The 16,036-nt window shown below is 34.6% G+C and overlaps 1 protein-coding gene across 4 annotated transcripts in view; it reads left to right on the top strand.

The window, feature by feature from the left end:
* Positions 1-16,036, top strand: part of LOC106478381 (netrin receptor UNC5C-like) — a 214,411-nt gene that overhangs the window by 189,413 nt on the left and 8,962 nt on the right. For all 4 annotated transcript variants that reach the window (XM_022381976.1, XM_022381974.1, XM_022381973.1 and 1 more), the window contains 6 exons: positions 920-1,069; positions 12,647-12,910; positions 13,607-13,756; positions 14,204-14,305; positions 14,473-14,642; positions 15,018-15,254. In XM_022381976.1, coding sequence (XP_022237684.1) covers positions 920-1,069; positions 12,647-12,910; positions 13,607-13,756; positions 14,204-14,305; positions 14,473-14,642; positions 15,018-15,254 — 1,073 coding nt within the window. The remainder of the gene's footprint in view (positions 1-919; positions 1,070-12,646; positions 12,911-13,606; positions 13,757-14,203; positions 14,306-14,472; positions 14,643-15,017; positions 15,255-16,036) is intronic.

The following is a 16,036-nucleotide window of genomic DNA, read 5'->3' as shown; positions in this document are numbered from 1 at the left end:
GCACCTTCTTTAAGGAGTTTTCCCATATTCCTCAGATGTTTACGTATTGTTTCATGAGAGACATGCAATTTCAGGGCCATTTCACGAGTGTGTTGCCTTGGGTTACATTCAACAAGTGCCTTCAGAGCATCAATATCAATTCCAACATTCGGTCACTGCCATCACAGTTTTAAGGCTAAAGTCACCTGAACGAAATTTGCTGAACCATCGTAGACATATACGAACGTTCAAAACATTTCCATAAATTTCTTTGATATTCTTTGTGGCTACAGAGACGTTGTTTCCCTTCTTGTATTCAAACAGCATTACATGACGAATGTGTATCTTGTCGTGTATCATCACTATAAGGGATTAGAGTATACTATACTTTACACATTATATAGGCTACACTAACGTGACGTTTAGGCGGTTCGTTTAACGTTCGTTTATACGTGATGTACGTTTTTTGGGGGGTGGTTAATGAAAGCGTTTCAAAACGCGACATTAATTTCTTGACGACCTAATACATGTATTAGTTTATATGTTCTATCTTGTGGCTGGAACAAGTATTCAGGATTTCTGCTACAGATTTTCTAAATTTAGTTGTGTAAATATTCTCTATAAACAATAAATGAAGTAATCAGTAAATAAATTACTTTTTATCTGAAAGTTGCGATATTAATGTATTACTTTTGTGTTATATTTCATCAAAATGAAGTTTGAACGAAGTCACAGAACTAAACGCTACAGAACAGAGTTTGTACCGTTTTAACATTTGGTGTATCATAAATCACGAGGGGGTCTTTGAGCCCCGCAGCGGAACGCGTGTATTTTATGCTAATTCGTAGAAAGGCTCTAGATATTTAATTTTTTAGTATTTTTTTCATAACTGTTTTTTTTTTCATTTTTCGAATTTCATAGCTTTTTGGTTTATTTTCAGCTCATTCAGCCGAATCAGACACCAATATTGCCTTGTACGTTGGTCTGTTCGTAGCAATAGCATTTTTTCTGGCTGTCCTTATAGGCATGGTGTTCGTTGTTCGAAGAATTAAAGAACAAGACCCACCAATGCACATCGGTGATGGTTCCGGTAGGTGGCGTTATTTCTGAAAAAAAAAAGAGTTTTATAATCATATCTTTACTAACTTATGTACTGATAGTTGTTGTTTTTCACAACATTACTAGTCTCTTCTTTTATTTATTGTCTCAAAATATTTCAGAAGTTGTTAAACAGTCACGTTTACTATTATTGTTTGAAGATTTTAGCTGTTAAAATTATTTTCAAGCCAAAACTTTTCGAAGATATTGATATAATAACACTGGTTTATGTTAATGGAATTGATTTTATTTACTTGTTTATTTTTGTGTCTAAGAATTAACGTTCCGTTAACTTTTTAACAATCAGAAATATCGCATGTAATATTATAGGTCAGAAGATGGGACAGTGTAAATCTAGCTGGTATAGGGGCGCTACTGTGTCGAGTCATGTCAAGCTGTGATATGACGAAAAAAAGGTAACGTGTAATTTCCCTTAGAGAAACATTCCCGACAGAACTGCGTTATGATCGTCTCTTATGTCATTGCCTCTAATAATAATACTTTATTAAATTATAAAAAGTTTTAAATGTAAATATATATACATTATATTCAAAATTGGGGCCTGATATGATCTAATGGTTAGGATGCTGGAATCACGATCTGAGAGTCGTGGGATCGAAAGACATCGCCGAACATGCTTGGCCTTTTGAGACGCGGGGACGTTATAATGTGACGTCAATCCCACTGCTCTTTGATAAAGATTTTCCGAAGAGTTGGCGTTGGGTGTTGTTGTCATCCCTCTGGTCTATCATTTCAAACTTGAGGATGGCTACAGCAGATAGCTCTTGAACAGCTTTACGCGGATTTCAACAAACAAACAAATAAACAGACAATAAAAATTGCCTTTTGCCCATCTAACATCTGAAATTTTCAAAATGTACAATGAATATTCTCTAATGAATGTTCTAACATTAACTAAAAAGAACTAGCCTAAAATATGAACTTTAGAATAAAATCTACGATCCGTTTATTCATTATATACCTAACAATTATACATTTGTATGATTTATAATAATACTATCTTAAGAAACAGATTACATGTATGATTTTTAATAGAAGGTAGAGAATGAGAGACAATCATAACGCAGCCCTGTCGGAGATCTTCTTGTAAAGGAAATTTCGCGGTACCGTTAGGTACACAATCGGCTATCTTTGCTGTGCTCATCATGGGTATCGAAAACCATTTTCAATGGTTATTAGTCCACAACTTACCGATGTGCCACTGGGATGTACCTTTATTGTCCGCGTTGTACACTGTTAATGATATCCAAAAGTTCAGTGCACTATATATTGAGCTTGTTTAAATGCTTTTCCACTATAACTTAAATATTAAGTATGATAGTAAGCAAATAGTCGTGTTATTCCGAGAAAGCCGACAAGGCAAAACATAATATATTTAAAAATAGTTTTCTTCGGGTAAGTGATATAATAATAATAATAATAAATTACAATAAATTTGTAAATTCTTATAAAATTGTTCAAATATTGGTATCACGAGAGCTGGGCAACTGAGTTAACTAAGATAATAACTTTAAATTTCCACAAATGTGTTTTGCGTCTTTGCGACAATTAAATAAAGTAACGGTTAAGCTAATATGGAAGTCAGTAGTCTTTGTTGAATCGTTAAATATCCTGTCTATCTGTTACTCCTTTGTTAATTTCAACTATAACAGCAGGACTTCGCCAGAAGCTTAGAACTCATGATGTGTAAAACTGAAACATTGAAACTCATGATAAATAAACCTGAAACGTTGAAACTCATGATATGTAAAACTAAAACGTTGAAAGTCTTATCTTAAGCTAAAGTGGAATTTTAAAAAGACTACATTACTCCAACAAGGGAAAATAACATTTAACTATGATAACTGAGTTTCATACCTGTTTCTGTGTTGTTGTGTATTTGTTTATTCCCTGTTTCTTCAGGTTAATATCCTTCTTGGGTCAGATATTCAAGTTAGAGATTGTCTGACGTTTTCTGGAAAGCAGCTTGAATGTTGATGGGGTTCAGGAGTAACTCCCTATCATCAACTCGGTTTTATATCCTAATGTAGAAGTATACAGTAGTAAAAGTTATAATCAGGCGTAGGGGTTCGGAAGTAGGCAGTTTCTATTCGTTGCTGACCCTTGGTCCGGAAGGAAGGGATGATGGAAAGCGATGAGTACATTCATCTCCAGCTTTCTCGGGCCTTCTCTTTTGAAGAAGCGATCAATCCAACGAGCTGTTCTACAAGTTGTACACATATGAAGCTAGTGCATTGTAAAGCAAAGTGATTTGTACTTTTCGCTGAACATGTCTGTGAGATTAGTTTCGTGTTGAATCTTGTGCTTTAGTGAACCTTCAGTACTGTAATGACGGTACTACACTCCAGTAGAGTTATGGCATGCATACAGTCTAGCTTATTGCAGTCACTTCCTGAAAGAATCGATCGCTTACTAGCGGAGTAGGTGGCGAAATAAGAAATATTCTTTTTATATCAACATATATGCTGTAATTTTTTATTGTACTGCAGTTGAGTTGTAAACGAATCTCTTAATAGAGAACAGAAACGTTACTTTTATTTCTGCACAATTTTAACTAAAATACTTCATGGCGTTAGAGGCAGTAACAGAAATACTACGGGAAAGTAAAATCAAGTTTTTAATTAATTAGTTCGTGTCCTTTACTTTTAATTTATCTTACCCGTCATACTCTAACCCTCGTTTATAAGAAGCCAGTATCGAAGTGAACATAAAACTTATAGAACGTGGAAGGTACACAAGATATCTTTACTGCTATTTCACACCACACTTGTAACATAACACCCCAAAAATATTCCTTAAAAAATCCTATTGTATTTGGTTTTCTTAAATAAGGGCCAGTCGTGACCTAATGTATAGTGTGCCTGAACAGTGAATCCGAGGGTTTGTGGTTCACGGCTCCTTGCTCTTTGGATCCGTGGATGTGTTATAAGAGTGATGGTCAGATCCCACTATTTGATCAGACAAGAGTAGCTCAAAAGTTGGCAGTGGTGCTGTTGACTAACTGCCTTCCTTGTAGTTCGTCATTTCAAAATTATGGATGGCTATACACAAGTAACTCCCTGTGTTGCTTTGTGCGAATATGCTGAAAAACTATTTAAATATATAAAAAATTGTAAAATCTAAAAGTTTTAATCAAGTGTAAGAATAGAAAAATTTACTGACGGGCTAAAATTGCACTAAGCCTGGCCTGTTTTAGGTTGAAAAAGTTTGAAATGGTCTTACATTTCATTTCTATTCAACATGAAAACGTTCTGGTTCTTAATCGCTTGACTTATTATAAATATTCTTAATGAATGTTTGGCCTAATAATGTAAGGGAGCTAGAATTGAAATAATTTTGTTCCTTCTCATTCGTCAAGAAGCAATGAATTGTGTCATTTACGAGTGTCAGCGATTAGTCTCTGGTTGAACTGGATCTTTGAAGACAGCTTTAAAGGCTGAACTCCGCACTCTAGCCAATAGTAACAGACGCTCTGTTGTAAACAAGCCTTTCATACATTTAGTGACAGCTTTGTACTCATGATGCTCTATGTCAAACAGAAAACAAAACAAGTCCTAATGAGTTTCTAGTTAAATCGTGATTTTGTAATTAGTGTTAAGCCTGCCACGACCATGCTGGAAAAGTAAGGACAACGCTTCTCGATGACCTGCACGCATTTTTTTTCAACCGTAGGAATTAACATTCTAGTTTATAATGTTTAAGTATTGGTTTTCTGGCATAGGCGATATTAAGCTTTAATATCTAATAAAATAAAATACCTGATTGGCTCCATCAAAATGACATAGCCCTTGTAACTTTACATTATATGTTTCTCAAACTACAGCTTTTCCATGTTACTACAATAATAATAATAATAATCAAAATGTTCTCTATATAAACATTTTAAACTAGAAAGATGCATGTTCCAAACTGGCGTAAGTTAAACTGGTTATTAAAATATGTCTTAGAAAAGATAAATCAGTTATAACATATCCAATGTGTTCTACCTCACCGAAATCAAGATATAGGCTTAGAGTATCAAGCAACGTAGTCACGACGTTTGGTTCTTCTGTGCCTTTATCTTAAGGCTGCATATTAGAAATAATGAGGCCGTTCATGATGCACCACGTGTGGAATCGAATAATGAAAAACATCTTCAATAAGGTTTTCCAATTTCTATTTTATAATACTCAACACATATAATAAATCTTACATTTTGGGACAGTGACATGTATATACCGAGTGTTTAGAGAAAAACGCAGCATCAGTTACAGTTTATCAGTTTAATATCTGAACCATACTGTGTAATAATGATCTATTTTACTGGTAGAATCTATACCTTAGCATGACAAGTGAACGTGCTTTAAGTCTAGAAAAGGCGCTCAAGAGAGAAACCAGGGTCTCATCACAGTGGCTAAATGAAACGGATGGAAATAGACAGGAAGGTTCAGAATGGTGTTAAAGAGGAATGGAAGTGACAAAATGACGTTCTATGTGATGTGAAACAAAAAAACTTTTCATGCACTTTCAGAGGTTGTAGAGAAATCTTTCAATATGTAGATTATAAAGACTAAGGCATTTAAAGGACAATGCAAATTCGGTGTTCACAGTAGTGGCCAATTTTTCATATCACGTAGAAATGATTTTTTTTTGGAAAAAATCTTATCCTTATGTGGTCTAAGATGCATTGAGAGTTGTCAAGTTGGCTGGTTGTTTTTGTCTTATGATTAAATTAGTAACACTTTGATGGATGTATTTTATCATATTTCGCATGTCATCACTCGTACTTCTAGTCCACATTACAAGAACCTGCTAGTATATGGTATAAATCAAAGCAGTAAGCTATTATTTCATTACTGAGGAAACTACTACGAAGTACGTTGAGAAGCAGCTTGACATGCATCTGTTATATTGGTATTAGTCAGATACTCAAGAATATTTGATTGTTCTTTATTCCTTGGTCACTTATCAGTGCCAGTGGTACAGCGGTATGTCTGCGGAGTTACAACACTAGAATCCGGGTTTCGAAACCGTGGTGGGCAGAGCACAGATAGCCCATTGTGTAGCTTTGTGCTTTATTACAAATAAACAATAAACACTTATCAGTGAAGATGTAAAGGTAAGTTCCATCCTTATATTAGTTATACTCAGATAGTTCACATCATTTCACACACACACACAAAACTGAACAAACTCTAGAACTCTGGTTAGTTGCACTTACAACAAACAACCTTTATACATTTAACAGCAATTTAGAAGATGGACTTTAAGCTTTAATTAGGAACGTCGAAAACTTTCCCATAGATGTGTTTCAGTGGCTTGAGTTAACTTCTGCTTATAAGAAACAATTATAGAAATGTACTGTACAGGCTGTTCTGGAGATGCGCGATCATTTCTTTTTACGTCACGATCAGTGTAGGTTTTTATCTCTGATTCCAGAGCGTGTGCGTGTGTGTACACTTGAAGAGCACAGTGGACTAAAGTAGCACTATTTAATCTTGGAAGTGCCTCGTATAGAAAAATTGCTAATTGCTTTTTTGTGTTCATCTTGTCTCTCTTTGAAAAAATTCAAAAGCTGTTTCTAAAGGAACCATTCATGATACTCATGTTGTATTCAGAACTTAGTAACCTTACTAAGGAATTTCTTAAACCAGAACTACAGAACTGCCCCCCCCCCGGTGGCACAGCGGTATGTCTGCGGGCTTACAACGCTAGAAACTGGGTTTCGATACCCGTGGTGGGCAGAGCACAGATAGCCATTTGTGTTTAACTTTGTGCTTAACTACAAACAAACAAACGAAACTCAAGCTACTTCTGTGGAAGGAGAGTGATCCGATATTCTCTAGACGAATGTTTTGCGGAAATTAATGAATCAAATAGTGTCATTTTGAAAGGAATGGATATTCACTGGAAAGACTATTTACTAAAGACTGCTTGGCTTTTCTCACAGACCAGCGAATGTTGAAAGAGGATACAATATAAATAAAAAGTGGCTACAAAGGGTATAGTACCATTAGCTGAAAAACAACAGCAATTGCAGCTCTGATTATCGTGAAGGGCACTGAGGTTCTGTGATAACAAACCAGAACATTTCCAAATACCAAAAGAAGCACTTCAGTGTGTTCAACAGACTCATACCCAGCATAAAATCTCGTAAAAAAGATTTAGTGCTACTTGGGTACCAAGTGCATCAAATCACATCTAGAACAATTGGGATGCAAGAGGACATTATCGTAGAAGGACAGATTTAAACTTGAACAAGATAAAAACAACCATAGCTTACAAGGCACGAGTGTCAAAAACATCACCAGTGGTGCCATTCAAAATAAAAATAAAAAATACTGTGATGTATGTAGCGCAAGCAATGTTTGATATTGGTAAAACCAGCTTAAATGAATTGTTGAAGGAGTGTTTCGTAGTATCAAAACCAGTTTAGATAAGTGGTTGAAAGAATGTTTCACAGCGACAAATCCAGCTTCAATGAGTAGTTGAAGTAGTGTTTCATAGCATTAAATCGAGCTTAAATGAATGATTCAAGTAGTGTTTCATAGCGGCGAATCCAGCTTAAATGAATATTTGAAGCAATGTTTCTTCGGGGAAAAAATCTACTGGGAAAACCCCCAACTTAGATGAATAGTTGAAGGAGGGTTTCATAATGAATGATTGAAAGAGCTTTTAATACTGAAAAATCGAGCCTAGGTTTCTTTATTTAAGGAGCAATTTTTAGTGGCAAACCCAGCTTGGATTAGTTGTTGAAGAAGCAGGAGGCTCTTAATGAGAAGGAAATTTTTGGGTTTTCGTGATAGCTGTTCCAAAAAAAGAGGAATTAACTAATGCTCATGTTTTTTAGCCCCCCAGTGGCACAGCGGTATGTCTGCGGACTTACAACGCTAGAAACCGGGTTTCGATACCCGTGGTGGGCAGATCACAGATAGCCCTTTGTGTAGCTTTGTGCTTAATAACAAACAACAATCATGTTTTTATTGTTTTGTTTTTCATATGCATATTTTCTCACTTACATTATACTTGTGAAATTGAAACAAAACATAAATGTAAAAGAAGCAAGTAGGCCTTGCATCTGTTTTTCCCACTGCTTTAAAAATCGCACATTCGGTTATATATACCCACATATACCCTGAATTATATACAAACAAACAAAAATATATAAGTACGTGTCAAGTAGAAGTTACAAGGACTGGTGGGTGAAGGAAATATCAAAGAATTAGAAATTGTATATAAATGTATACAAATCTTCTACAAATTCACTATTTAAATTTGTTGCTTACTCCTAACATAGTAGGTTGCCACACGTTACTCATTATGTTATTTCTTATCTTTTAAGTAAAATAACAAATATGGTTCATCCAAATTACATAACATTACAAGTGCCGTATCACGAAGGACAATATCTCATTATCCGAAGTTGTTTACTTTTGTTCTCCCGTTGTAATAAACATTCTTATATTAATAGCCCATGAGTGAAAACAAAGGAGAATATGTTATTATATGTCAACCACATTACATATACATCAGGGGTTCCCAAACTTTGCCAACCGGCTGATCCCCTTCAACTTCTTTACTGTATTGGCGGACCACCTTAAATATAGTTTTTATCATGTATAACTTGTGTATCATATACCTATTTTACTACCTTTACAGCTTGATTATAGTTTTAATAAACGAGGAATGAAAAAGATTGAAATATGGAAAAAAAAATACGATTTACTTGAATGGGAAGGATGATGCTGCTTTGCTGAAACAATCTTGCGAATTTCTGGGTCAATGTCTAATAGTTTCAACAATGTCTAATAGTTTCAACAATGTCTAATAGTTTTAAACAATGTCTAATAGTTTCAACAATGTCTAATAGTTTTAAACAATGTCTAATAGTTTCAAACAATGTCTAATAATTTCAAACAATGTCTAATAATTTCAAACAATGTCTAATCGTTTCAAACAATGTTTAATCGTTTCAACAATGTCTAATAGTTTCAAACAATGTTTAATCGTTTCAACAATGTCTAATAGTTTCAAACAATGTCTAATAATTTCAACAATGTCTAATAATTTCAAACAAAGATCCGGCTCTACATTTATCTTATTTCTATACTTGTGTAACCAAGTTGAGAGAAACCTCGCATTTTATTTTATTCTTTACTATTTCAGTAAATGGTAATTTCATAAATTAGGTGTATTACTGCGGACCCCCAGAGGGCTACGGATCACAGTTTGGAAACCTCTGATATACAGAGCCGACGAGGCCTTTCGCCCAATACTAGGGCTTATCAGGCCGGTTGGGATATGACAGACGAAGTAGTGATCTAGATGCTGAATATATCATCAATTTTCATAAACAACAACTATTACGATGTGAACTAGAATAAGCAAGTGAATTGTAATTATTATAATTTTTATTAAAGCCATGTACAAATCAGATTTTTAAGGTAATAATTCATAATCTAACGTTATTATTATACAATTAAAAGCAGTACAACGATAAAATAATTACACAATAAATTATTTATTTAAAACAAGGAGCAGCCCTGAAAAGACCCTACATGTTTCGGTGTTCTTACTCCGCCATCTTGTGTATGTATATATATTTATTGTACAAGTGCCGTTTTAAATTATTTAAAATTATTACTATTATCATTTTATGGTCTTTACTCAATAATTCTATCCTCTTTACTGTAATATAAAATATGTTTAATAAGTGTTGCTAACTAGTACTCCTGTTCTCCTATTGTTATAAACTTTATCTGATCAACGTTCCTGTGTTCTCTACTGAATACTTCTTTCTTCCCAGTACTATAAACGCCCAGGCGTTGTTTACCATATCCCCATTGTTATAAACGTTTAAGCAAAGTTTACTATACCCCCATTGTTGTAAACATATAAACAGTCAGACGTTGTTTACTATAACATCCCCTTCTTCCCATTGTTGTAAACATTAACAGTCAGGCGTTGTTTACTATGCTCTCGTATTCCCACTGTAACAAATGTTGCTGTGTTCTTTACTGAAATATTCTGTTTTGGTAGCGACCGAGGCTACTACGTTGGGGCATCTATGTCAGCTCAGTTAGCTGGCATCATGGGACTTGGTAATACGTTTTACAACGCAGTTTAGACTATAATGACTACAAACTTGTCAGCGGAAGATAATCGATATCAAATTTAGAAGGTGACTAACTTGTCCATGTCTTGTTGATTCAGAACCAGTTTATACGTTCGTTGTGTTAATATAGCAAGACAGTAGCTTGAACAGGAAAATCCTATCAATCAATAACATAGCCAGAATAATTCTATTTAAAATGTTGTTTATGTTATTCTCTTTGTTTCATAGTGATAATAATAATAATAAATAGCATTACTGGGGTAATTTGTTATTCCAAAGCACCGACTTCTAATATTTTGCCATGTTACTGTACGTATATAAATACAAACTTCCTAGAAACTGCTCGATTGTGAAGGCCACAGAAACTTGGTTTTACAGGAGAGGAAAGCTTCAGTATTAACGATAAGTGCTCGGAAGAGACCAGGCTACGTACAAGATAATGATATTAGCTTCCACCTTAATGGAGTATACCAAAACGTCCTGACTAATGGTACATTTAAGGGGAAACTACCGAAAAGGGATCTAGTGTGACTGTCGTTTCATATTTGGTATAAATAACCGGCATTTTGACCAGCCTTGAGGAATGCCTTGGGTTCTGAGATATTGACATAAAATGTTTAATGGCAAAAAAAAGAAAAAAAAGATTTAGATCATTGATGATAGAAATTTCAACTACATGTTTGTTGAAACTTGTTAGACATTTTTTTTTTCTTCTGGAAGTCAGTAGTTCTCAAACATTTTAAATCATGGACCCTTTCAATCCCCACCCCCAACCCCCACCTGGTAAACATTAAATAAACAGATATACGTCAAAGGCGTTTAATCGACACTTTAGTCAAAACATTTTGTGGTCGGATATGCTTTTAATATAGTCACGTTACTCATTGCAATAAATACTTATTTTGCGGTAACTTTTTTCCTGAATTTTCTCACGAACCCCCAGGATATATTCTGTCCCCCTCCAAGTTTTAAAACCACTGCCCTAGATAATCAAGGCGGATCTAGAACTTTGTTACTTTCATTTTGATGAACTGTACCACTACAAACTTGTTGGTGAAGCTCAAAAATCATATGCAGATATATTTATATTATTATCTTGAATTTGACTTCTTAATTTTTGGTATCTCTATCAGTGGCTTAGGAAATGGGGACCCCCCCCCACACTTTTGAATCTTTCCCGATAATAATGCGTCAAAATTAGAAAAATCACTTTCAGGAATAGCAGGAGAGTGCACGAAATTTAATCCAGAACCCAAAAGTTTACAGTTCCCTAAGGCGGGCTCTGGACCCCAGCTGTAATGGGTGAGCTTGTGGCACACATTCCCTCGCTTCGCACGGTCAAATAAACCTTGCCCCTCCCCACTTTTAATTTTTCTCCTACACCTCTGTCTATTACGCATTTAGGTTAAGTCCTGTAACTCAGTTTAGGCTGAAACATTTAATAAGAGAATTAAACTCTCGAAATACAGTTTAATTAATTTTGAGTATCTAAAATAAGGAATTTACATGATAATCGTTTCTGTTTACCAAAGATTATGTCGCTTTACTAGTAGAAAGTGTTTTACAGTGTCAAGATATGTTATTGCCTTCACGTGCTTACTTTGTCATTTCCTTTAAGCTTTCACAAACCATTGTGTGGAAAATTGAGCTTTGTTTATTATCCTTGCAAAGCTGAAAATGCTAAATAACGAGCTTTTATCCTGAAACTAGGGATAAGTGGCTTGTATTCAAAATAATTCGCCACTTTGTTAAAAATTAAAAAAGTTTGTCAAATAATACGTGAATTAACATAAATCGGGTTGTATGGAACATACGTATTATCTATCCATCATTGTTCTACTTTTCTACTACTTTATGGCAGAACGTCTATGTGGTTATCACTGTGTTTGTCAGTTTGGATCGTTATGTATATGCAGAATGTATCTCATTTTGAAACAAATCTATCAATGGTAGCTACTTTGAAAGGGTTGTGTATGATAAAGGTTGCTTGCAGCAAACGTATGAGTGAGCAGTTGTAGCTTAACTAATTAAAAGTTTTGTATATATGTTTATTTAATTTTAAAACATAATTTTTGGACATAACAGGGTGAGGGTTGATACTGTGGTAGAACTCTGGATTTCAAGGCTGACTAGCAGAGTTTGAATCCGTGCGATATCAGAAAATATTTCCCGCACTTTAAGCTGTGGATGCATTATAAGAGTGGCAATCAATCCCTCAGCGTGAATGGTAGGGTTCAGTAGTTTAGAATTAAAGACGGCGGCAGATAGCCTTAGTAGCTTTGTCATAAATAAATTATATAAATAAATATAACATTCAAAACATGATGTTGCAATGGAGGAATACGCAATTCTATAGTGGTCGTTTTTTTTTTTTCTTGGCACATTAATTAGGTAAAAGAACGAGGCTTAGCAAAAGAGCGGTTGCATCACAATAGACATTTCTTTCTTTTCTAGAAGTCGTGCCTGTCCAGCCAGATTTAACACAAAATGTTCTTAGCGCACAGCCTCATCTTAGACATGGAAGTCGTAGTGACTTAAACAGCAACGAAAAGTTGGGTTTATGCGTAACCTACCCTCACCTGTATCCTGCTAACATACCCCCAAGCCCTGCACAAAGTCGCGTTCCGTTACTGGACACACAACGTTCACAGACTCCTAGCTCAGTTGAAAAGCTACCACAGTCCGAGTCCTCAGCCTCTGGACCATCTTCTTTATCAAGTAAGTTATCTTGGAAAACTGTCGTATTCTTGCATTAATTCAACCTTTGTAACAGATTAGAAAAGGATTAAGATTTGATCACATAAGGATAGATGGTAAATTAGAATCCAGTTTATCCTCGGTTTTACGATGCTTTGATATCTAGAGAATGCGATGTGGAATTGCTTAGAAATGGACGCATATACCTATGTTTGTATCTTGGCACATTTAGAAAACTGGTTTTATTACATATTGTTTGGGTAAGTTGATAATCAAAATAATTCTTAATAATTAACGTTTATTTACGTATGATTCCATGAGCTAAACGGTTTTATGTAACTGATTCACTGTAAAATATATTCCCGAAAAATCATCATTCTCTTGAAGGAAAAAAAAAAGGTGATTGATAAATGATACTGTGATTTTTATCTTACTTTCACTATTCCTTTAAAATTACAATAGTGTTGTCACGGTAATTTCTTTCTTTCTTTCTTGTTCCCGTTACACTGTTAGTCGTATGAACGTGAATAAAGTTTCGTCATAGAAAAACAAAATGTTGTGTAATTGTTATTTCGGTTTTATTAGTTGTTTGTATCGTTGTTAGAAATAGCTAAACGGATTTAACAAAGATCGCTGCTGCTGAGCAAATGAGGAGAAACTGGCCCCGTAAGAAAAAATCAAGGCTTATCTAACCACTTGTACTAACTGCCGTTTCAGGCTCACGAGCAAACTCAATTTTCGGACCGGAAGTTCCTTCTGGAAGAAATTCTGTGACGTCAGCGATACTTCCACCCAATCTCGATATTGAGTGCATTGCATGGAAGATCGTAACTAAGGCTGGAGCAAGGATAACCGTTCCTGACTCTGGTCAGTGTTTCTCTTTTTTCTTTTGTACGGATACATTGCTTTCATAATTGTATTACGTTAGACCATGTCCCCCTCCCCCTTATTCGTATCATGAAATAAGGAAGTCTCAGTCATGGAGTCTCCCAGTGGCTGAGCGATAAATCCGAAGGCTTATAACGCCAAAAACCGGGTTTCGATACCCGTGCTGACCACATCACAGATAGTTAAATGTGAAGCTTTGCTCTCAAACCTCAGTTATGGGTGTTTTGCTTTAATTGAATTATTCATTTTACTAAACACGTTAAATGCTAAATTATTATGTATTAAATGGCCCTCTTTAATTTGACTACTGATATAGATGGTGATTAAATTTTGCTTTTATAACAAGTACCGAAAAGTTTGGAATCATTAATCTTTAGGTGTATCTAGACAGAAAGTTTTTGACACTAATTTATTTTACTTTTTCAGGAATAACTGTAACTATTCCAAAACGGGCAATGAAAGCAGGCGCTAAAGAAGAGATTTATGTTGCAGTACTAAGAGAAGACAAAGATCGGCCAAGGCTTACAGGTAAATTTCTATACTAAAAAGACCCTTTACAGCTTACACTTTCTAATCGATATTTATCTTAACCAACTAGTGTACCTATAGATGTAAGTTGTATATGAAAATCGTACTATTTGTTTGATTTGATGCTTATCCTGTAGAAATATAGAACACTAGACCTTTGCTTTCAGATAAACAAACTCTTCTGAGTCCAGTGATTCAGATTGGGCCCCCAGGTGTCGCTTTGAAAAAACCAGTCATTATTAGTTTTCAACACTGTGCTGTTGTTGATCCAGATAATTGGAACGTTCACGTTTATAGCAGCGAAAGTAGTACAGAAGAAGAAAATCCAGCTTGGAGTGTAAGTTTTGTCACGTTGTAAAAATATAAATAAAAAATGGTATGTGATATTAGCAAGCAAAAATAACCCTCTATAAGATATAAACAAACCAAAATGCAAAGCACTATCTAGCATTATGACTTTTTGACTGAAATATCAACATAGGTTTCAAAACTTGTCACATGTATTAAAAATAAACAACTAACAACTTCTTCAATTTGCGCATACAGATTGTTGTGCGAAATAATATTTACTGTTTGTTGTTATGGTTTTATTTTTACACCAATATTAGACGTATTTGACAAAATTATCATCAGAATGTCATATGTTATTAATTGTTTTTTAAATCTAATGAGTTTTAAATGGCAGTAGAAATGTATTGTTATTCGTTTACAGAAAATCGTCACCCTGAGTGAGGAAACCATCAATACACCTCTTTATTGCCAGCTAGACTCTCGCCAAAGCCATCTGGTGACCGATCAGCTAGTCAGATATGTATTAGTAGGTGAATCTCGTCCAAACTCCAAGGCTTTAAAATCCCTTACACTTGCAGCTTTTGCTCCAACTTTGCATTCTTCTGTGGATTATAATGTTCGTTTATACTGTGTGGAAAATACCAGGGCAGCTCTGGAGGTAAAGAAACAAGGAGATACTACTTTATATAGTTACAAGACCTTGTTGATTTGTATTTTTACAGCAGAGTAACTGTTAATAAATCAAACATTGTCATATTAATATATTAAATTTAAAATCATTACCAGCTGTTTTGGGGTTGTTCAAAGATTGGTTAGTGTTTTTTCGAGGCAAAAAAAAATCATAAGATAACTGTCTTCCTAAGGGAAGGAAGGGAAATATTTTTCTGATATGTTACTTTAACCTTTTCTCCCCTTTAAACAAAAACTCTTGATTATTTACTTGAAAACATCATTCACCAGTTGATTAGTAGTTTTCCCTGAAACTATATAGCGCTTTTTATAGAAAATGAAAAAAACTATAATATTCATGTGTGTCCCTAAGTGAGATGGGGGGATAATTCTTAATATATAATCTGACTTTTTTTAGTTTTAGTAAGAAACATAAACACTTGTGTTTTTGCAAAGTCTTAACAATACAAAAAAACACATAAACTTGCCATTTGTAAGAAAATAGTCAAAGCAAATGTTGTACACACTGTATTTTATAAATTGTTCTAAACAGTTTTTAGCAGATGTTACACACTATATTTTAACATGTTAAACATTTTTCATCATATATATTTTCTAGAAAGTTTAACTTGTACATCTTACAAACAGCACCTTAGGCTAAATTAGAAAGTTTTGGTATTTCTAATGAATTTTGTGGCTTTTATAATAATATCAATAATATATATTAATGTCATAAGTGGGGTACCGTCAGGGCTCAGTCTCAGAACCTTT

The sequence above is a fragment of the Limulus polyphemus genome, unplaced genomic scaffold (genome assembly GCF_000517525.1).
Source record: "Limulus polyphemus unplaced genomic scaffold, Limulus_polyphemus-2.1.2 Scaffold206, whole genome shotgun sequence".
Lineage (NCBI taxonomy): Eukaryota > Metazoa > Arthropoda > Merostomata > Xiphosura > Limulidae > Limulus > Limulus polyphemus.
Note: the sequence above shows the minus strand (reverse complement) of the source record. Positions and strands in the feature narration are given on the sequence as shown.